General features: G+C 42.8%; 2 protein-coding genes, 1 non-coding gene and 1 pseudogene across 4 annotated transcripts in view; 2 read left to right on the top strand and 2 right to left on the bottom strand.

Annotated features, from left to right (window-relative positions):
• The first annotated feature begins 2478 nt into the window (after window positions 1-2478).
• LOC147419272 (5'-adenylylsulfate reductase-like 4) lies at window positions 2479-8631 on the top strand. Of its 2 annotated transcripts, XM_086505391.1 has the most exons (5): window positions 2479-2636; window positions 2749-3018; window positions 5811-5998; window positions 7729-7853; window positions 8085-8631. In XM_086505391.1, exons 2-5 carry the CDS (start codon window positions 2815-2817, stop codon window positions 8522-8524), a joined length of 957 nt encoding a protein of 318 aa, XP_086361517.1. In that variant the 5' UTR covers window positions 2479-2636; window positions 2749-2814; the 3' UTR covers window positions 8525-8631. The 2 variants fall into 2 exon arrangements, with proteins under 2 accessions (XP_086361517.1, XP_086361516.1); XM_086505390.1 differs by having other exon boundaries at window positions 2499-3018.
• Window positions 8632-10308: 1677 nt separating this feature from the next.
• On the top strand, window positions 10309-10382 carry TRNAV-AAC (transfer RNA valine (anticodon AAC)). Its single transcript has one exon. It is a non-coding gene; the product is annotated as a tRNA-Val (tRNA).
• A 2374-nt stretch (window positions 10383-12756) lies between these two features.
• LOC147419269 (mitochondrial ribosomal protein L51/S25/CI-B8 family protein) overlaps window positions 12757-21432 on the bottom strand; it is a 53665-nt gene continuing 44989 nt past the window's right edge. The window contains exons 2-3 of the mRNA XM_086505646.1: window positions 13249-13355; window positions 12757-13155 (exon numbers count right to left, since the gene is read on the bottom strand). Coding sequence (XP_086361772.1) covers window positions 12986-13155; window positions 13249-13355 — 277 coding nt within the window. The 3' untranslated portion in view covers window positions 12757-12985. The remainder of the gene's footprint in view (window positions 13156-13248; window positions 13356-21432) is intronic.
• LOC147419270 (uncharacterized) overlaps window positions 16484-21432 on the bottom strand; it is a 41577-nt pseudogene continuing 36628 nt past the window's right edge.

Below are 21432 nucleotides of genomic sequence, written 5' to 3'. Positions count from 1 at the left end.
CATCCAGGCATTCTGACATATGTCTTGAAGGTTATAAAGTGGATAATCCAAGATCATAAGGACTGATCACTCAAAACAAACTTGAATAGACTTAATTTAATTACTTGAATCAGAAGGAGATGATGGCCTTCTGATCCGCATAACAGTAAAAAAAAAATATTTGTTTGCAGTAAGAAAGTTGCATAACTTACCTGATCACATCATGTTTTGAATACAAAAAAATGGGGGATCTTTTTGACACTTGGATCGAAAGGGGTGGTGACCTTCTGGTCACCTTCAAAACTTATGGATATACGCTTTTTTTTGGATTATATAAGGGATCTTTCTGAAACTTGGATCGGAAGGGGTGGCCACCTTCTAATCAAAATGAATAACTTTTAACACTTGGATTGGAAGGGGTTGTGACCTTTTGATCACTATCAAAAAATATGGATATACACTTCTTCTAGTTATGTACTTACTCCTTCATCGAATGTTAGTCTTCTAAATACTTTGCACTATTTGATACTCTAAAAGGACGGTAGGTTTAAGTTAAAAAGTTTTTAAGTAGGACACGGATAACAATTGATAGGTTCATTGAAACATGTAATATGTATTCAAGGCTAACGAATCTGTTGTCTTGTTTATATGAATGCAGGTGAGAATTATGTCTTTACTTGGGAGCTTTTTGGCTTAGCTGTTGTCCGACATTGAAGAACTTGGCTTCCTCTACTTTAATATATATATATACACATATATATATTACTATCTCATGTATAAATGCACTCGAATGATACTTTATTCTCACTTTGATGTACAAAAATGAGTCTGAGAATGAGTCATTTTTGTGCTAATCTATGTCCTTTGTCTAAAGCCAAGTGTTTTTTGAACTTTTATGTTTGCTTGTGTATAAGTATAAGTTTAATACAATAAAACACACGTCCTAAACACAAGGTTCTCTCAGATAGATGGGAGACCAGGACGCTTGCTTTAGAAATTTTTTGTCTATTGGCTTTAATTGACCCATTGTCGATAATTCCTTGTTAGGTTGATAGGTGTTAGGTGGTCTTTCCTTGTCTATAGATTGGATTCCTGCTCACATCTATTGTAGTCTTTGACTCAACTGGTTTTAGGTTGCGGGTTAATCCAAAATTACTTACCCATGTATAGTTCTTTCGATTCTTATGATTTCAGGAACAATTTATGTGTAAACGAACTACTCTTGGATGGACTGTTTGTTTGGACTATCCATAAAAACTGGTAAAAGTTATACGATTAACTATGAACGACATCCATACTATTTTCTAATGGCTAACAAAGCCTTAAAACTTCGTCTGGAGTATAATCCTCTGTGTTAACATTGTCTCTATAGATTCGATGAGACCCATGGAGTATAAAAAACGTGATTGTTGCCAAAAAAGTGCACAGTCATGATACAATGATATAAGGTCTCGCTCCTTTTATAAAATTATGGTGTGTATGCAACAAAAATAGAAAGTGGTTGCCTTTTTTCTTGAATTACTACGGTGGACTTTTATCACACTAGTTCTCCATAATTGTCTCTTGAGAATAATTAAAAGTGTTAAAATGTAAAAAATGTCCAAAGGTAATGGTGTTGATAATATAATATGGGGCATGAATTGGTCTCTCTCTCTCTCTCTCTCTCTCTCTCTCTCTCTCTCACACACACACACACACACACACACACACACACACACAAAGAGCACATTCCTTTTCATAGTGTGAATGGTGCTACACTACTATAATTATGTGTACGAAAAGAGAGAATGACTTTTGTTTTTCGAAAAGAAAAAGTTTGATTTCTATTGTTTGAAAGATTCCTCTGAACACCCAAATGGTGTTGATTCTGTGGGCAAATACGTCATTGACTACAAAGCACACCCATAGGCAACAAACAAGAAATTGTAAAAATTGGACATAACTAGCCATATGGGCAAACTATAGAAAGTGAAGGCCATGGTAAAAAACCTCTCCTAAAGAGAGTAAAAATTGCCCAAGCAAGCTAAGTGGATAGAGGATTGCAACCGCTTGTGAAAGATTGGCACTTCCACCAAAAGCACACTTTGCAACTGGATATCAAACACTTGGACCACCAAAAGCGACCAACGAAAATGGATGTGTGTAAAGAAGAGGTGGTTTGTACTTACAGATAAACTTGATGGGAAGAGAGGTTGATCACAACACTTTGCCCCTAAGCTAGTGCCGAAAAAAAAAGCTTACATTTAAATTTCTAGTAAATTCCAAAACTTACAGGTGGGAAGGCTGATTTACACAGTGGTCTTTCACCCACTATGCAAGTTAATCTAGTGTCTTTAGCTACAAACTGGGTGCCCATTTGCATGCACACAACTGAACAGAGTTGCACCTACTAGCACACTTGGTCATGACAAAGACGTGCAGAATTTCTCCACTTCCATTGCCCTTTACGATATTAGGCAATCGGACGTTGGAATCTGGATTCGAACGTACCACGTGGGTGTGTTGTACTGTTTGCCTCCTCAATAATTGTCCAGCCTTTACTCTCTAATGATTCCCTTTGAGTGGTATCTAGACACAGTTACCCTCCAGCAGTGCAGGTTTAATGGCGTGCTAGCATCGCATCAATTTTTCAAGTGAGGACTCGGTGCAAATTCAAGGTAGCCCATTGCAGGAAACTAGCCTTTTGTGAGCCCATGGCGAAGGCTTTTGAACGCATTAAGTTTGTGGAATTCTAAGCATAGCCGGGTTTCTGCCGTTCCTTGAGTGCAGAGACCCCCACAGACGCAGGTTTTTTGGAGATCTGTTGCGCCAACTTCGTGCATTGCAAAGCTTCTGATGGAGATTTGGGCTCTCAGAGTGCGGTCGTGCCTTGCATTCCTGCTTCTTGGGTGGCCAGTATGCTTTGGCTCGCCCTTGACCTCCATATCCACCATCTGTGAAAGGCCGAGGCTAGAAGGAGTTGTTGAAAATAATTGGTGCCCCACAGATCATGATTATGAGTTACAGACAAAGGTCTTCCCAAAGCGAGGAGTTTTTGAGGTATGCAGTTTTCGAGATTTGTTTCCGCATAAGCAGGCGCACTTTGTGTCGGGGCAAAAGGGACATTCCAGTAGAGATGCATGCTGGGAGTGTGTATGTTATAATCAGCATTGCAAGGGTTTTTTTTTTGTTTAGACAAATGTACCAAAAGTCCCAAGGCTGAGTTTTATACAACGAATTTATCTTCGATTGCATGGCTTTCTCCCACTTAAGCTTGTCATGTCGTAACATAGCCTCATCATAGCAAAGGTACTAAGTCCCAAGGCTGAGACTTATGCAATGAAAATGAATCCATCTCTGATTGCATGGCTTTCTCCCACTTAAGCTTGTCATATCGTAACATGGCCTCATCATAGTAGGAGAGCTCACCACAATCTGTCAACATAATGTAATTTAGGCTTGGCACAGACCTCTCAAGCGGCTTAGAAAGTCAGGTTGACCTTCTCAATGTTGCAAGCCGTTTTAAAATGCTGGGTCCGACAACATTCCCCACCCACTGCCCAAATGCGTTTTGAGAAGCAGTCCCAAGTGCGACTTGTCGATAACAAGGCCCCTTGACGGATCAGCATTTTAAAAACGCTAGGAGCAAAGTACATAGGACACATTGTCTTGAGTTGGCTTGGGAGAGTTTTGAGGAGCAGCTTTGAAGGAGAGGACCTTGGTGCCCAAGCATGTAAAGGCCCTCCAGAATCTCCCATTTCGGCACGGCTAGAGGACGAATAGCCCAAGAGAGGACATTGGAGGAGTTTTCCCCTTGTGACCCTTGGAGTGCAAGAAGGAACCCATAATATCTAGATCTCGTAATTTTAGTATGTGCAATGACAACGACTTAGAACAACCATCGTCTATGGTAACCGGATCAGCCAACATCCGGTGAGCAGCCTATGCTCAACCATAGTTCTCAAGGAAAATGACTATTTGTTTGGCTCGAGATTGTGAAGTCAAAAGCAAACGGTAGAGTTCGCTAGAGGACAGAGGCAAAGACAAGCTTGACAAGGATGGCAGAACCAGTACTCAGTTAGCTACCTTGGCACCCACGAGGTCCGACAACCAATGTTATAGATGTGACATGACCATTTGTTTGGCTTGGGAGTTTGAAGCCAAAGACAAAAGTAGGATCTCACAAAGAGACAAAGGCAAAGGCAAGTGGACAAATATTACGGTAAAAAGATTTGACTGAGGAGATCGTCATGACTCATGGCACACGGGGTAGCGACCACAGTGGCCACGGAACCAGATTTCTAGTCAAAGGGCAGTGGCCGCCACTAGGTGCATGAGAATTTAGCTATCCCATTGGTGGTTCATCACTACTCGATGTACAACCACTACCTTTTGTATGGTGAGAGCTATTGGGAGCATCACTTTGCACACTACTTTCTTAATCTTGTGGCACATGGATAAATGAACAAGTGGTGCAATATCTCTAAACGCAACCTTCCTCACCTCAACCTCATTGGTAGGGTTCTTGTACATTTTCTCGAATATCACATTATTGCTACGAATGATCTTGTGAGAGATTAAATCCCACAAGCAACAAGTCATCTCACCATTTTCTCCATAACCAATGAAAATGCACTTTACAGTCTTTGGTTGTAGCTTCTTTGTAAGTTCCTTGGGTACATGAACAAATGCCTCATAATCAAAGCTTCCCAAATGATCATATGATGGCTTCGTCCACTCCATGTTTCTTATGGAAGGCCACCACCAAGTGTCTTTATGTGGTGATCGATTATCAAATGAATTGTAGCTTTAAGAGCTTCAACCAATAAAACATATAACAACTTAGTACGAGATAACATGCTCTTGAATCGTGCAATTCATTCTCTCAACAACTCCATTTTGGGTAGGTGTATGAGGAGCAGTAAGCTCTCTCCTAGTGCCATTTGTATCACAAAGACTGTGGATGTCATTATAGACATACTCTCTATCTTTATTTGTCCGTCGGCACTTTAGCTTCGTGCCCGATTGATTTTGTACTAATGAAATCCATATCTGAGTGATATGAAGTGCTCCATCTTTATGCTTAAATGGATATATGCCCAAGCCTTGTAGGTTGTAACATTTATAAAAATAATTAAATTTGCAATGCCACCTAGACCAAGGTCGTAGGTCTCCGACACCGCCTCCATAAGAACTTTCCGATCTGCTCCACCATGGCTATAGTGAAGAAAGTAGATGTGTGTGTTGTTTTGAGGCAGAAATGCTGACAGTATATACTAAGATGGTATACCATTTTTTGGTTTGATTTTTTGGGGGAGGGGGGATACACTTTTCCTTGAAAGGTGAAATTTGAATCTCTAGGTAAACATATGGGCTCCAAAACTGGCCCACCCTGATCCTTGACCCCTTGATATAAGAAAAGGATTTAAGGCCACCCAACAACAGCATCCTAACCACTTGGCCACTAATAAGCAAGATTAATGACAGATATTACACGGCCAGCATATACTGCCAAGCATACCCATGGCATGGAACATGGGCAAGGTTAATTAGCTATATCAGCATAGCCACAGAGCAGCCCTCACTTAAAAACAGGAGGCAACAAAACTCTTAAACAAAAGTTTCTGGAACATTTAATTGCTGAATATTTAGAGTAGATACCCGTGTTCTAAGAAGAAGCTTGCTGAAATTAATCTGCTTATTTTCTGTAAGTGTCGATAGTATGGAACCTGGATCTGAGAGGAATATGTTGTGTAAGGGATATTTTTATACCATGAGGCAGCCACACAGCATACGAGTCCTTTGCGCGCACAATGCATGTGTCTCATCGCTTTAACATCTTTTATTTTCAGGTAAATGGGACAGATCTAGAGAGATACTTGCATGTTTTGAATTCACGAGAGACCATGTATGCAGCTGTCCTTGTTTATGCAAGATGGTGCCCTTTTTCAAGGGCCTTGTTGCCGTTGTTCAATTCTCTTTCATCGAGTTTCCCGTCAGTTTATCATTTCGCAGTGGAAGAGTCTGTACTTCAGCGAAGGTATCCGTTTTATGAACAATTAGTTGTTTACATATATGCCATTTTTTCATCTTATGCTGAATAAATTGTTTACAGTTGCATGTGAATGCATCTGAACGTAATTGTTTGACATGGGTTGGCATCTGAGGAGATGTTGCACTCACTGATGTTTTTCTATATAGTCAATGATTGGCACGATGGAGCTGACTGTTATATTATCTAACTGGCACCTTCCTATGAAGTTGAATTTAGGCTTTTAAGTTTGGTCTACATATCTTTGTATGGACGGTTTTTTCAAGTGAGTCATTTGCTATGCTACATGTGTAAATTGAATGTGGACCGTTATCATATCTTGCTCGTTAAAGAGATGTCATGATGTTGAGCGTACGGAAAAGTTTCTCCTCAAAAGTGTGGCGTCAGTCTAGAGTCTTAAGCTTACTAATTGCAACATTCGCAATTTTGTGCTATATACGAGATTTGTGACATTTTCTTTGGTTAAGGAAAGTCTACAGTTCTTGGGGGCTCTTCTTGGGGGTTTGCCTTGAAAGCTCGTGCAAAGAGTTTAATAATTGTACAAAGCATTGGAGTGGTACTGTGAGGAAATGCAGACGTGGATTTGTAGGGTAAGGCTGGCTTAAGGGACAGTCAGCTCTTTTGCTTAAGGAGATAATCATACAGAACTATAGTGTCAGGTGTCACAGGGCTGCTAGATTATGTGCAAGGCCATTGTAAGCATGCAACGATACCGAGCTGGACTGATTCTGCAGGTTGATGCTATAGGTAAGGAATTTTTGGGGATCAAGACTGATCATTATGATTGGGTACTGGCTTTCTTAACTACGCATTCTCCGGGGCCCAGCACCAAGATGTACCCTGTGGTGTGTATAACAACGTATTTCATGGCTGGGGTGCTCGTGTAATCTGAGAGATTTTGTGTCATCAGGGTAATTGACATCATGTTTTACTTTCTATGTCTCAGCATTTGTTTATATTAGGTTTTAGTCATTCATTTTGGATGGTATGAGGACAAACTTTCTGAGGCTCTTGCAGGTTAATACTTCATCAAGCGCTACAAAATTATTTGGTTCCTGGATGATGTTGTTGCACATGTGAAATGGCAGTGTGATTTGCAGTTTAACTCATACGAGATCCTTCTTTCGTTGGCTATACCAAATAAATACTGCTTCTTTTGGCCACCATTTTTCTGATGGATCATTTACTTTTGGCGAAACCATCCATTAGTTAAGTTAGTTGTGACTAGACATAGAGACTTAGCGTGGACTATTGTCTTTCTGAAAACTGAGGTTATTATGTTTACAACCTGTAGGTGTGTGCTACTAGATGCAAGCCTCAAATTACGGTTAATGTAATCAAGTGGAGTATGTTAGGGGTAGACATCTAGGACTTTGTTGTTATGAGGAGTGCAGTCCTCTAGGAAAGAGGAAATTGAGGTGCAGCTTGTGGGGTTTGTAGTCCTGGGAAGGAGAGTGCGCACATCTCGAGCCAACTCACAAAAGTGTAAGAAAGTTCGTGTTTTTTGAATCATTAGCAAGTATTCTGTTGTTTTTTGCAATGAGAAGAAAGGATTTATTTCAGCTCAAATAGCTTGAAGTGCATAATCCTCTTCTCCTATATTTCACGTGTTCGGGTGAACTTTGCATGCCATGTTCTCTACTTCAGCTTCACAAAGATCGCTTAATCTTGAGCTGGCTTTGTAAAATAGCCTACTAATATGGTATCTCCAATTTCAGTGCCTTCTCAAACTACGGTGTGAACAGTTTTCCTATCCTTTTCTTTCACAATAAAACAACGAAGGTCCGCTATCAAGGGAAGAGGACATTCGAAGGCATCTCCAAGTTCTATAAGCATTATTCAGGTATACCCTTGTTTTGCAATCAATGAATTGATTGATCCCATTAAGGGAAAAAAGAGTTCATTATTGAAAAAAGAGCTCAATATTGAAGATGTATGTGGTCAAGGTAAATGTGTCGGTGTATAAAGACCCAGGTTCGATACCTAGTGGCATCTTTCAAATTTCAATTGTACCTCAGGAAAGTAAAATGTAATAATGAGCTTTTCATGTCATCACCACACCATATACTTGCAGGTCTGCAACCTGTCATATACCAGTTTGAGAAGGTTGACAAAGTGGCGCCTTTGAATCGAGGGGACCGGCAGCTCTCAACAAGTTTGTTCCAGAAAGGAAAACTGCATGATGATGTGTATTTACTTCTTTCATTCCTCTTTTTGCTTTCAAGAGGGCTGATTTATCTACTGCCCAAATTGTCGAGTCTTGTCAAGCAGTATTGCGCTCACAAGGAGGTGTCTTTCCAAGCATATCAAAGCATGTTACTCGAAGCTGTCTTTGGTAAATTCCAACGAAAGCGGAATATACACACTGTTACAAAGTGTCTCAAGACAGACTTAAGGCAAGAGACAGGTAAGGTCCTGTTGTCGGTGCCTGGTTGGCCATCTTCATCCCTTGCTGCTGTTAGCTTTGCGGAAGGTAGTGGAAGCAAGCATGGAGTCAAAGGAGGAGATACATGATAATGATAGGCGTTTTGCCGTTGCCTGTTGTATGATATGCTGTACAAATTTTTTGGATCTGAAGATGCTACCAATGCATGATAATGAAGAAGTGAATTTAACAGGTTTCTCGTGCTTCGTTTTGTCGTATTGGAAGTAGTTGTTTCGTCTTCTGGTTCCTAGTACGGTGTCCTCTCTCTCTCTCTCTCTCTCTCCACCCCCCAAGATTGTATGAGTTTGGTCTGTCATTTTGGCCTTCTGAAGACGTTTAATATAACATTTCATTTTTCTCCTTCTTGATGCTACCATTGCATGATAATGAGGAAGTGAATTTAGCGGTTTTCACATGCACCCTTGTCATCATTTTGGAAGTTGTAGTTGTTTCATCTTCTGGTCCGGGCATTGGGGCAATGCACGAGAGTCTTATCGACTATGCACATTCTGATCAGTGCAAGTTAAGAGTCAGAGCATCACACACTACTAGAGTGCTCAGCGTTTGCTCACATCCAAACTTGCTTCCCTTGCGTTTTCAGCCATGATGTAGACCTGCATACTTCTCTCTCAGCCACAGCCAGAGTGTGGGCTCTCCGTTGTGACACTCATCATCACGGGCCTTGAGCTTCAAGAATCACGTATCAGCTACACATAGCACATCACAATTACCTATAGGTCATATTTGGCCTCCAAGGATGATGATAAAATTTTGGTTTTAAAGTCTGGCTTCTGGTTCTGAGAGGTTCCTTGGGCTGAAAAACGAACATGGATTTTTATGCACCTACAAGCTGCATCTATTGGTTGTGAAAGATGCCTTGAATTTTCATTGAGAGAAGCATTCGTCTTTGGAGTCAGGAGCTTTGAGGGACCATCAATCTGAGACGACCCCTCCGTCTCCTAAGCCTGTTTCAAGTGAAGAGTTCGCAGAATCCAGTTCTCATGCATGTGTCAATGGCTAACCCCTTCCATGGCAGGTTTTCTACACAATTTGGGAACTCTCTCTCTCTCTCTCGTTGCAGACGTTTAGGGTGCATGTATTCATTGTTTCCATTTATGCTTCCCTCTCCAGCCAAACTCATCCCCCTCTCTCTCTCTCTGTCTCTCTCAATCAATCTCACACACACACACCCACAAGCATATAGGATGGACAATCTTAACCGCATAATTTATTGCCATGTTTAGGCGTTGAGTGCCAAAGATAGTTGGAAAGATTGGATTGGAATGACTTGTGTTTTGTAGGAGAAGAAGATGCACTTAATGGAGATCAAAGACTTTAAATCGTGTTCTTTGGGCACACGTTTACATAGGTTTCAGATTCGCATGCAGGAGAGTCCTTGTTGAAGCTTAGTCTTGCCCCCGCTTGTTGTCGGTTGCTAAATGACACACCGCTTGCAGGTCTAGTCAGCTTTCGCAGGTGCCATGCAGGGACAAGCCCAATGAGGTCAGCAAACCGACACCAACTCCACCATGTCACTGTGCCCTTAACGAGTTTCATGAAGTGTTCTATATGCAATCTATATGTATATGTATTCTATAATGGCAGTGAGAGTGCCCTTTACATGTGTCGAGAGCTGCGAGCTGAAGGCTAAAGTCCAAAACGAGCCTTTGTGCACGATAAAGAGGGAGAGAGACCGCCGTCGGCAGTAGGCCATCCTAGTTTTACTTAAAGAAGGATCTTCAGCTCAACTGGGGAAAAAAGAGAGGGACACGTGATGGTTTGCGAGCTACCGGCCAAAAATGGCAGCTTGCTATGGCAAATCCCTGTTTTAGAAGTTGTTTATATTTTACGTTACCAACTTAATGCTCATCAAGGTTTCGTGGTGTAGTTGGTTATCACATCAGTCTAACACACTGAAAGTCTCCGGTTCGAGCCCGGGCGAAGCCATCTTGCGTTGTATTTTTTTCCTCTGCATGCGCTCTCTCCTACGCAGACCAGTTTATCGTAGGGGAGAGAGTTTTTGATGACGCCGCCATAAAACATAGGGTCCTAGTGTTTTGTTGGCACTCTACGCTTGCAGGTTGCACACGTTTTTTTTAGGCTTTATTGTAAGCTTTTGTAGGTTATTTTTACTTGGTGAGCCAAAGGAGGTTTTCTTGTTTCTTCATTGTAGAACTGGGTCACTGGGTCATTGCCCATGGCTTGACTCGCACAGCCAGAAGTTAAGGTTTTGCAATAAAAATAGCTTTCGTAGAAATGGCTTTGCCAAAGGAGGTTTTCTTGTTTCTTGATTGTAGAACTAGCCACTTGGCATGATCTAAGCCATTGCCCACAGCTTGAATCGCACGGCCAAAAGTTTAGGTTTCGTAATAAAAATAGCTTCCGTAGAAAAGGCTTTGCCTCTCTCTCTCTCTCTCTCTCTCTCTCTCTCTCTCTCAAAGCAGGCAGTGTTGCCGTCTACGCATTAGTGACGGCCTTGTTAATAGATGCAATCCAAATAAATTAAAATGTTTTTTTCTAAACACAAAGGTCACATTTGATGCTTCATGGCGAATGTGCAACACAACGTTAGGGCGCCATATTCTTTTAAAAGACAAGTACTTGAAAGTAGTAAGCTGATTTTGCCCTTCTCAAGACAGAGACCATAAAAAATTACAATATTCAATTTTTGTAACTTAGCGACATCTTTGGCATACAAAATAAGAAAACGAGTTTTGGCATCTTTGCCAACCATTATAAGAAAGCAGCAAGTTTGGAAGCACATGGGCTGGAAGAGTCTCCTATTTTACATATTATTTTCTCGCTTTCAATGCTATAGCTTGGCTGTATTTTCGCAATTAGATGGGCATCTTAACATAATCTCTCTCCATTGGAAGATACCTAGAAGGGGGATATTTAAAGAAACCCTTGTAAAGATGGATTGATGAATACGATGGAAAAAAATGCCCTGAAAAGGTAGATGGACATCAAGTCCTATCGTAGACATTCTCCAAGCATGAATTTGTTCAATTGATGTTATGTGTGAACTTTCTATTATGTAAGTGTGAACCATTTCTTAATTTGTGAAAAGTGTGGTGACAAAAGTACTTACAACATGACTATGTCTAGCCATTGTTATATTTGTAATGAGTAAGTCTACCTTGCACAGTGTATCTGAGTTCACATTGAGCTTGAATGGTGCCAATTTCAATCTTTGATGGCTAGATGTGGGCTAGATTTCCCTTCCATATCATAGTCGCGTATCATGGTCAATGGGCCACGTACCATAAATGAAGGGCTCACCACTCAACTAACCCGCAATGATAGTGTGTGTTGCAATAGGGTCTTCCTCTTGTATGGTTTACCCAAAAAGAGGAATTACTGGAGTGTTCAAGAACAAGATGGCTAGAAACTCAAAGGAACAAAGGTCTGTTCTTGGTCAAAAGAGTCCAAAGGGACTTGAACTCGCACAATCTTGTTGTGAAGGATAAGCTATAGCTATAACTCAACACATGTTTGTAGTTTGAGATATGGGTTGTATGGTTTTATTTCTATCTATTACAAGAAGACTGTGAATTCAAGCCCTCAAGCCTCCTTGAACGTGAATATTGTTTCCCTTGCATGCATAGCAATGTTCATTGCATTTCGGCTTTTTTTCTTTTCTTCGTGTATTATTCAATCTAACCCTACATGCAACTCTCATGCCAATGCAAATTCACAAGACTCTTGCTTAAAGACTGCGGTGCCTCATAAATGCTCATCACTGCTCAAAGAACAGCTCTTGCTGTATTTATCATCTTACAAGAAAAATGATGACAAGAAAGCTGATGTAAAGCTCTCCTACAGATCCCTCTCACGTGCCCAAAACATGGCAATCATGCATTTTTGTTCTGCATTTGGACCCAAGACCTTCTATCCTTGGGACTTTGTTGGCAAAATAAGCCATGACTAAGTACTTGTGTCGAATATTTGTCGAGAGCATCGCGCAAAAGCCGAAAGACAAGGCATGCACAACTTCACAAAATATATGACGGTCAATATTCGATAGAAGGCAAAAAGAGGATGAGAAGATTGTGTTACCCCACTACTCAATGCCCCTCGTTATAGAAACAGGAAAACACATGTCAACTCTCTGTCACAATGGCCTACATATACAAAAGACATTGCTTACTTAAACACAAGAAATATGAAAACAAAATTTGCCATCAGTAACTTGCCATGTGGCACATATCCGCAAGTTTAATCTAGCGATCAACAATTGCTCCCAAGACTTCGATGCTTTACCGAGCCCTTATGTAGAGTAAAAAAAAATAGGCACAAAATGAAGATAAAAGACTAAATGTGCCCTTCAAAACTAACCTATTCTTGCACATCAAGCCTTCAACAATAAGCGCTCTTGTTACATTGCTCCTGTTAAATTCCAACAAAGCTCCACGGCAAGCTTCTACAGTGGATTCATTCCAAACAAATATCTAAAACTGCTTTACAAGGGACAGAAGTGTAAGGCCTGATTATTTCAATCATAGCCCTCTGGATTTGATCCATCAATGGTTTCAGAGAGAGATCCTCAGCTATTCAAGCTCAGGCTGCCATGTTCCTTGTACACTGGGGTAGTGAGTTAACACACGCGTCTTTAGTTTGTTGACCTTACGCCCCAAGCAGCTCCTCAACCTGGTGGCTTGCAACAATATTTCCTTGCTCTCCAGATTCTTAACACCAACAACACGGTCTTTCTTATTTACTGCAAAACACAACATCAAATCACATTGTAATTCGTTACTCCACATACAAATTTTTTTTGGGGGAGAGGGGGGGGGGGGGCAGAGAGAGAGACCATAGAACCCTTTCAGGTATGGATGCTGCCCACGATTCAGCAATGTCTCTACTTCCAGTTGTGGATTCTTTTCTTTAAAGACAGGTAGTTCTGTTTCCATGAACGTTCTGTACAAGAAAAAAAGTTGCACACAATACATGAATAGGCGGCACAAATCTTGAAAGCAATAGCACTTAGATTTGAGGAACATCACACCATCATAGGATAGAAAGTTGCACATACTACACGAGTAGGCGACACAAATCTTGAAAGCAATAGCACTTAAATTTGAGGAACATCACACAAAGATCTGAAATTGAAAGTTTGGGTCAGTATTAGGCAGGGCACCCAAATTCACGCTACTCTCTCTCTCTCTCTCTCTCTCTCTCTCTCTCTCTCATAAATTTTCTTTATGGACGGTCCCAAAAGCTTCGTCTTCTAGCTCTACCCCTCAGTTTAACGCTTTGGTAGAGCAAGAAGCTAAGCAAGAAGGAACTCATAAAAGGTAAAAGGGTGATCGTGCTATTTGAATCAAGGAGTTCTCAAAGATGTCAGCATTGAATCTTTTGTGAAGCGTGCATGTCTTCAGACTACCAATGTTCCATTGCAAGGGTTTCTTGAAGGCATGGATGCTCCTACCTCTCAAGAGTGATTAAATTTGCACGGTGTGATATCATTTTAGGCATAAAGAGGTTTTAACCCATTAATTAATTGGGATAAGTTATGCTTTTCATAAAAGATAATGTTACTCCACCTGTCCTCATTTGAGGCAAGAGCGGATTTCCTCGCTCCTCTCATCTCCCGCATCTAGGCAAAGCAAGAGCAACATCGAGGAGCCCAAGGTGACGGTCATCTATGCCAACTCCAGAACAAAGAGCTTGGGTATTCTTCTCTCTCTCTCTCTCTCTCTCTCTCTCTCTCAACTAACTAAAAGGAATCATCAACAATGCAAAGTTGCATTCGAAGACGCAAGGAAAGAAGCAAAGCCTTGTGGCTTCTCTTCTCCTAGCTCTCTTAGCCTTTGACCTCCCAGTACTAGATATTCCTCATTCCTAAGACACTACACCATAAAGAGCCTTCGACAACCTGTAAACTTTGTCAGAATCCTCGAGGTTGCTCCACATACACCTCCATCTCTAAGTCCTTGAGAAAGGCCGACTTTACATCCATCTGAAGCACGCCCAGTCGGTGCAAAAGTCGCCTTATCGTTCACACGTCCTCTCCTTTGAGAAAAGCCCTTGGCAACGACCCGTGCCTTGTGCTTTTCCAAAGACCTTCGTCTTGTAGACCCAATTGATGCCAATGACCTTTCGCTTTGGTGCCCGTGGAACCAACTCCCATGTGTTATTCCTCTCGAAAGCCCTTGGCAACAACCCGTGCCTTGTGCTTATCTGTTGCTAAATTGGCTTTATCTGACATAAAAATAATTCTAAAGGAACACCAGGAAAAATAATTCTAAATGAATTATTGAAATTTAAGTGAGAGGGTTTTTCTCACTGGAGGAAACCGAGTACAAAGTATCCCTAGTGCGTCATTCAAAGTAATGATAGGAGCACTTTGAACGGGAATATCGTAAGGCCACCAGGAACGGTTACTTCTGATGCGTCACAACGGATGGGTGACAGGGAGCATCAGTAAGAAGTATCCGACCATCCGGAAATGAACATCCTTGATGCATCATAGGATGGGTGACATAGAGCATCGTGAAGGGGATTGTACCATAAGTTGGGTAGGAAAGGACTAGGTGATGGGTATTCCTGATGCGTCACAAGGTGGGTGATGGGTGCATCGGAAAGGGGATATCCATAGTTGAGAGGAAATTCCGAACTGTGTTAGAACTGTGCACAAGGAAAAGCAAGCACTTGAATGAAGATGGGTTCAGAGGAAAAAATAGATGCTTTTTGAGAAAGCGGGATTGCTTTTTGGGAAAGCAGATGCTTTCCCGCGAGGAAGTCTATGTCTGCACTGCAACTATGCATGTGATAGCATCCAGGGACGCCTAGAAAGTGCTGTGAAAGCATTGTTTTTAACTTATAAGGTTTATTGAGTTTTTGGGCAGATTCAGACTATTTTTCAAGTAAGCCGGCCGTCCACTTAACAAGTGGGCAGCCATCGATAAATAAGGCAACAGATCAGCCAGCATTTTTCTCTCTCTCTTTCTCTGGCGGAACAGCGAAAGAAAAAAAACGAAAAACGGCCGCGATCTCTATGCGAGCAGCCAATGCTCTCACGTCCTCTCCCAAAGAGAGGCCAGTTTTCGCAAAAAGGAGATGCTGCTGCAGATTTCAGCCGCAAAAAGGACGTTGCCGGTGGTGCCCATGGCTGCCCCAAGTGTACCAAATGTCGCCAAGACCCAGTGCGCGAGTTCCCTCGCGAAGAAGTGCCTACGCAACGTGTTTCCATCGCGACAAGTTGCTGTTTTTCTCTGTTTTCAGCCCATAAACGTCATAGACGGGGCTGATTTACGAGAAGGAACCCGAGAACACACCTCTCTTGTGTGTAGGATTGGAAGAGAGGATTTTCTCTGTAGAGATCTCTTCTGGGGAATTGCTTTTCGAGAACCGAGTTGCGTTTCGAGTGTCGAGACTTTGATGGTAACGATTTTCATGTTATGATCTCTAAGTATTTGTTTGCAGGTGTACTTCCTCTTACTGAGGGAGTAGGAGCAGAGGAAGGCATGAGCCTCTGCAGGAGTAAGCACTCTGAGGAACTAGAGCCAGATCAGCCCAAGGGTTTCGTCCCAAGTTTGGGAAGTACATCCAAGGATCGGAGAGAGGTAGTCTCTCGAGTTGTGATCCGGAAGTTGGAATTCCCAAGTAAGGACTTCGTGTTCAAGAAAGCAGAGTTGTTCTGCGGGAAGAGGACTCTGGAAACAAAGTGGGAAAAGATAGTTGCAGGGATGCCATGCCCCGAGTCTGGAAGGTGAGATCCAGAGGCGAGAACCTTAGTTCTCGAGGATTTGGAATAAGGAACGGAATCGGAAGCTGAGGCTTCTAGGAACCATCAAGTTTTATTCTAGAACGAACGTGGTAATACATTCGGTTCAAGTGCTTGTAAAGACTTCTCCTCAGTAATAAAGATACTATTACGGGGGGGTACAAGCCCATCTTCTGGTCCCCAGTACTGTGTCGATCTTCTCACTCTCTATCTCTCTCTCTCTCTCTCTCTCTCTCTCTCTCTCTCTTTATTTCTCTCTATATCCTCTAGCTTCAGTAATAAGTGATAAATCCTATTTATCCGAATGTATTCTATATTGCTATGCGCTTCCGTTTGTGACATTATCCAAAGACCTTCGTCTTCTAGACCCAATTGACGCCAATGACCTTTCGCTTTGGTGCCATGGAACCAACTCCCATATGTTATTCCTCTCAATGAAATTAAGCTCTGCCTCCATGGTCTCCTTCCACTTTGGTTGTGAAACGGCCTCATCAATTGTAAGAGGTTGTCTCTTCTTTGCCACTAAGGACATCAAGGAATATTTAACATGTAATAAAGTTCCATCTGTCTCAACATTCTGAAGTCGTCTAGACCGTCTCGTAGTACCCGCCTCACGCAAATCTGGTGAAAAATCTCAAGTAGCAACATCTCGCAATGTCTCCAATGGCCACTTTGGTACCTTATTGGGTTTGCCCACAGAAAAGGGAGCTACTCGTATCTTTTCTCATCATCTTCACCATGGTGAGGGTTGTCCTAGAAGTAAGAGTGAGCTTGTCCACATGCACATAGCGTTAGATGTGCATGTGACATCCCTCCTTTTCAAGGTTAGATACTGGTACCGAGTTGAATGGCTTCCGTGTAGTCCGCCAACAACTTTGGGGGATCTGTGAAGAAACTTTGCCATCCCACTTTGCGACATAGGGTCTGGGATACTTGAACTTCAAAGAGGACTGCAGCACTTGCCTGAGCCGTGCCAAAGCAAGGCAAGAAAAACTGCTTCGGTTCCATATCTTCAATTTTGTCCATACTATCTTGGGTTCGTCCACTTCAAGAATCTTCTTTGGGGGATTTCCCTGAAACAACGTTAAACTAAACACAAAAAATGGTGTGCATTTGTCACCAGCGTGTGACTACTATCTATCCTTTTTGTTGATTTCTTTCTTATTATCTATTTACTTTCACTTTTTGGAAACACCCCTCGGGAAATCTAACTGCCCTGCATTGCATAGCTAGTGTGGAACTGTCCAGAGGGAGTCCAGGCCTGAGGGCAAGAGAGCACTAAGGTTGGACAAGGACTATGGTTAGCCAAGTGGGGTCATTGACTAGCCAAAGTGGAATCCTTTGCTACAGAGGCTACATTTCAGTTTTGGATGTGGCCACAGTGTACAAAGAGGGTCGGATGACCTAGAAAGATATAATGGCAGCATCTCCTAAAATTTAGGGAACTGCTATTTTGGGACCTGAAAATGTCTTCGCGTCATTACGTGCAGTTTGACATGGGGATCATTTTGTTACTCTGTGGCCAAGTCAACAGAGGCTGCAGGTGAGATATTTTTAGACCCGAGGGTCTAAAGCGGGAAAATGCACAAATGAGTGACACTTGGCACTCTGAGGCCAGTTTACTACTTATAGAGAAGGCAAAAACGTGATTTATAGCTGGGAGGCTCATTTTGCAAGTCTCTGTCACAGGTTAAGAGCTATGGAGTGCTTGCTTTCCCTCTTATGCACAGTGCGGTGCCAGGAGTGATGCCCTGCACGCTACGCACTGCCCTCTCTCTCCCCTTTGGCAGTATGTTATGCCCCTCTAGTGGGCTTTTCATTTGACCATGTACAGTTGTGTGGGTTCATGCGCGATTGCCGAGGCAAGAGCCTCTTGCACAGGTACTGGATTAGCTAGCGGCTAATCCCCCCGCAGGTACAGGTGAATTCGGAGAGGTTTCACGCCAGAAATCTCGTCCGATTCAAAGGGCAAGTAGCCCTACAGGTGCGGGAGCTCGAGGACTTGCTAGGGATGCGACCGGCACGCGGAACGGAGCCCGAAACAGTGAATTACAGCCTGCTGTGTATTTTTGCAGGTTTAGGGTTTTGGCCCTAAACGGACCCTAATACCCCCAGGAGGTTCGGGGACGCAAGGGGACCGCTGTACAGGCGATCTGGCGCATTTTCAGGGCTGAAAACAGAGAATTCAGCGTGCTGCAGATTCTCGCCAGGTTTTGCAAAGTGCCCGTAGGCGTCGGGAAAGTCAGTCAATGCGTGGGAATACTGACCGTGAAGGGTTCTAGTACAGTTATGCTGCCGAAATCGGGCTGGAACAGTGGAAATTCAGCCGAGTTTGTGCGGGGCAGCTTGTAGGAACCACAGCGTTTATTCCCTCTTTTGAACAATAAAGAAATACCGAAAGGGGCGCCTAAGTTAGGGGCCAATATGGTGTCTGTCTACTCATACAGGTGCAATCTAGCAGCCTGTATCCCTCTCCCCTTTGTTGTGTCTTGAAAGTACAGGTAAAATAGACGACTAATAATGGGTGAAAGCTAAATCAAGGTTTAAAGTAAAGTCTACCGCCCTTTTTGGATTGAACAGGCCGGTTTCATGGTTCCATCGACGGGATTAAATCACTTTTTCCCATAGAAGTGAGCCTTGGTCAGTTTTCGGCTTGAAGACACAGGGGATCATAGACGAGACACAGGGAATTGTAATTATGGCTGACAGACCAGATGATGTGACTGAAGAGGTTTCCTCTTCACAGGGTCAACAGACACATGAAGTGGGTGAGTCCTCAAGACCACCACAGACTGATGATGATATATTCAGGACCCAGTTGGCTACTGCTGTGGCTATGTTCACACAAGTAATGCAGAATCCGAGGTTTTTAGCCTTTCTGCAACCTCCGGTTCCGTCTCAGCAAGTTGGGTCACTGGATCATATTCAAAAGCCTGTTAAGGCTCGAACACAGGTGATTCATACCGCACAGTCAATGGAAACACCTGTACACTTGACGGAGAACATGCAGTCTCCACAACGTATGCCTAAGGTGCAAGAACAGGTGGTTGAGATGCCAGTTTTTCAAGCTGTACCAATTCAGCCCGCCACCTTTCAACAGCCTATAGCTGGTTCTAATGGGCAGGGAAGCAACTTACAGGCTATGCAACAGGTCTTCCCACCACCTTCAGTACACCCTGGCTATTTTGGGGGTGGATCGGTATTTCAGAGCATGGCTGGTCATGCACCTGGAAATCAGTTTTATACGCCAGGAACAGTGTTTGCGGGTGCTCAAACGATGATGCCTAACCCCATGTACAGTGTCATGGGTATGCAACCAGGGTTTCAAAGCACTCAGGGACAATTTGGGATGCCACAAGCAAATTTTGGTATGGCTGGAATTACAAATCAGCAGCCAAATATGGCATTTCCAGGTCAAGTTAATAGCGGCCAAGGAACACAGATGAACCCTAATAGTGTTCCCATGTTTCAGTCACTTCCATATGACAATTTAACGCCGCTGGAGAGGCCAACTCCGTACAAAGAAGGTGGCAAAGGTGTGTCATTCACGACCTTTACAGGGTTTGATGACAGGAAGAAGGCTCTTTCATTCCTCCAGCAGTTTGACAAGGCCTATGCAGGGGGAAACTTTACAGAGGCTTCAAAGGTCCGCAAGGCAGCCACTTTCTTGACAGGGAATGCGGGACAATGGTGGACAACTTTATTGCTTCAAGGGCAAGCTCCGTCCACATGGATTTACTTCAAGCAGATTTTTGCAGCAGCATGGTTATCTGATGATTTCGAAGCAGATGTCATGACAGAATGGCACCAGCTTAATGCTGCCACTTGCAGAAATCTGGATGATTACAATCGGAAGTTTTGGAAAGCTCTACTTCCAGTAACTTCCTATAGGTTTGTGCCATTGACAGAACAGATTGAAAAATACTGTTGTGGCCTACCTAAAGGATTGAGAAAGTACTGTACGAAGACAAAAGTCACTACTTTGACGCAGCTCATCGAGGTAGCAAACACTGGCAATGGTTTGCTCAAGGGAGAAGATTGTGAATTTAACACTGGCGTCAAGGCAGGATCAGGCAAGAAAAATTCAGCCAAGAAGCACGTTCCCAATGAGGCTCCTAAAGGGACTCAGGAGTCGGCCAACGCAGGGAAAGACAAAGCTACGGCTGAATCAGAAAAAGGACCAGCAAAGAAATGGAAAAGACGTTTTCCTCGCAAGTCAGAAGAGCAAAAGAAGGTCCTGAGGACAGAGAACAAATGCTTTATATGTGAGCAGCCTGGCCACATTGCTTACAACTGTCCTACAAAGAAAAGGCCAGCTGATTCTGAAGACAAGGAAGACAAGAAAGGAAAGAAGCCCATGGCTGGTCTAGTGCCAGATATGGTGGGCGATAAGCCAAATTCGGATGCAAGTGAGCTTTGCAGAGCATGGGGAAAGGTCAGGGATCAAACAGTGCTTATCTTCTTTGATCCAGGTGCCAAAGCCAACTTTATTTCCCCAGAATTGGCTTCAAAGTTGGGAATCAGACCTGAAGAGATGGGGTATACAGCAGAGGCAGGTTTGGCATGTCCTGGCCATACAGAGGCTGTGACACCCATCATTGGAAAGTTGCGTCTACATATCCAGTCCTATGTAGATGCTGAAGAATTTTACATCATGCCACTGGACGGATGTGATGTGTTGTTAGGTATTCCTTGGTTGTTTCGTGTACAGGGAATCATGGATGCCTACAACAAAAAGATCACTGTACAGAGCAGGGGAAAGACTCACATTCTGGATGTAAAGCTTAAAGGGGAGTCTATTCCTACTGTATCAGCTTCTGCTATTACTTCTGTAATGAAAAAGCATCTTTCTGCGTACTTGATTTTTGCACGTGAAGTGTCAGATTGTGATGAATCAAATTTATCTGTGCTAGATAAAGAAAGGTCAATGTTTTTACAACAGTATAGTGACTGTTTCTCCGATTCATTACCATCTCAATTACCGCCAGAGAGACCCGAGGACCATGCGATAGATTTGGTGCCAGGCTGTAGCCCACCAAATAAGCCTCCGTACAGGGTTAGTGCGGCTCAGCAGAAAGAGATAATGGGCCAAGTACAGGAGCTGTTAGAAAAAGGGCTGATTCAGCCCAGTTCATCTCCATTCTGTTCTCCAGTATTGTTGGTGCAGAAAAAAGATGGCTCATGGCGTATGTGCATCGACTACCGTGCACTGAACAAGAATACCATCAAGAATAGGTTCCCTATACCTAGAATTGATGATATTATGGA

This window comes from Adiantum capillus-veneris, chromosome 29, assembly GCF_014529385.1.
Source record: "Adiantum capillus-veneris isolate H3 chromosome 29, ASM1452938v2, whole genome shotgun sequence".
In the NCBI taxonomy this organism is placed as follows: domain Eukaryota; kingdom Viridiplantae; phylum Streptophyta; class Polypodiopsida; order Polypodiales; family Pteridaceae; genus Adiantum; species Adiantum capillus-veneris.
Note: the sequence above shows the minus strand (reverse complement) of the source record. Positions and strands in the feature narration are given on the sequence as shown.

Bases quoted from the DNA above. Each gene is read 5' to 3' on its own strand.
- LOC147419272 (XM_086505391.1), top strand. From the start codon at position 2,815: ATGGAGATTTGGGCTCTCAGAGTGCGGTCGTGCCTTGCATTCCTGCTT. The intron at 3,019-5,810 runs GTATGCAGTTTT...TTTTATTTTCAG, and splicing joins CAAAGCGAGGAGTTTTTGAG to GTAAATGGGACAGATCTAGA. The intron at 7,854-8,084 runs GTATACCCTTGT...ATATACTTGCAG, and splicing joins GTTCTATAAGCATTATTCAG to GTCTGCAACCTGTCATATAC.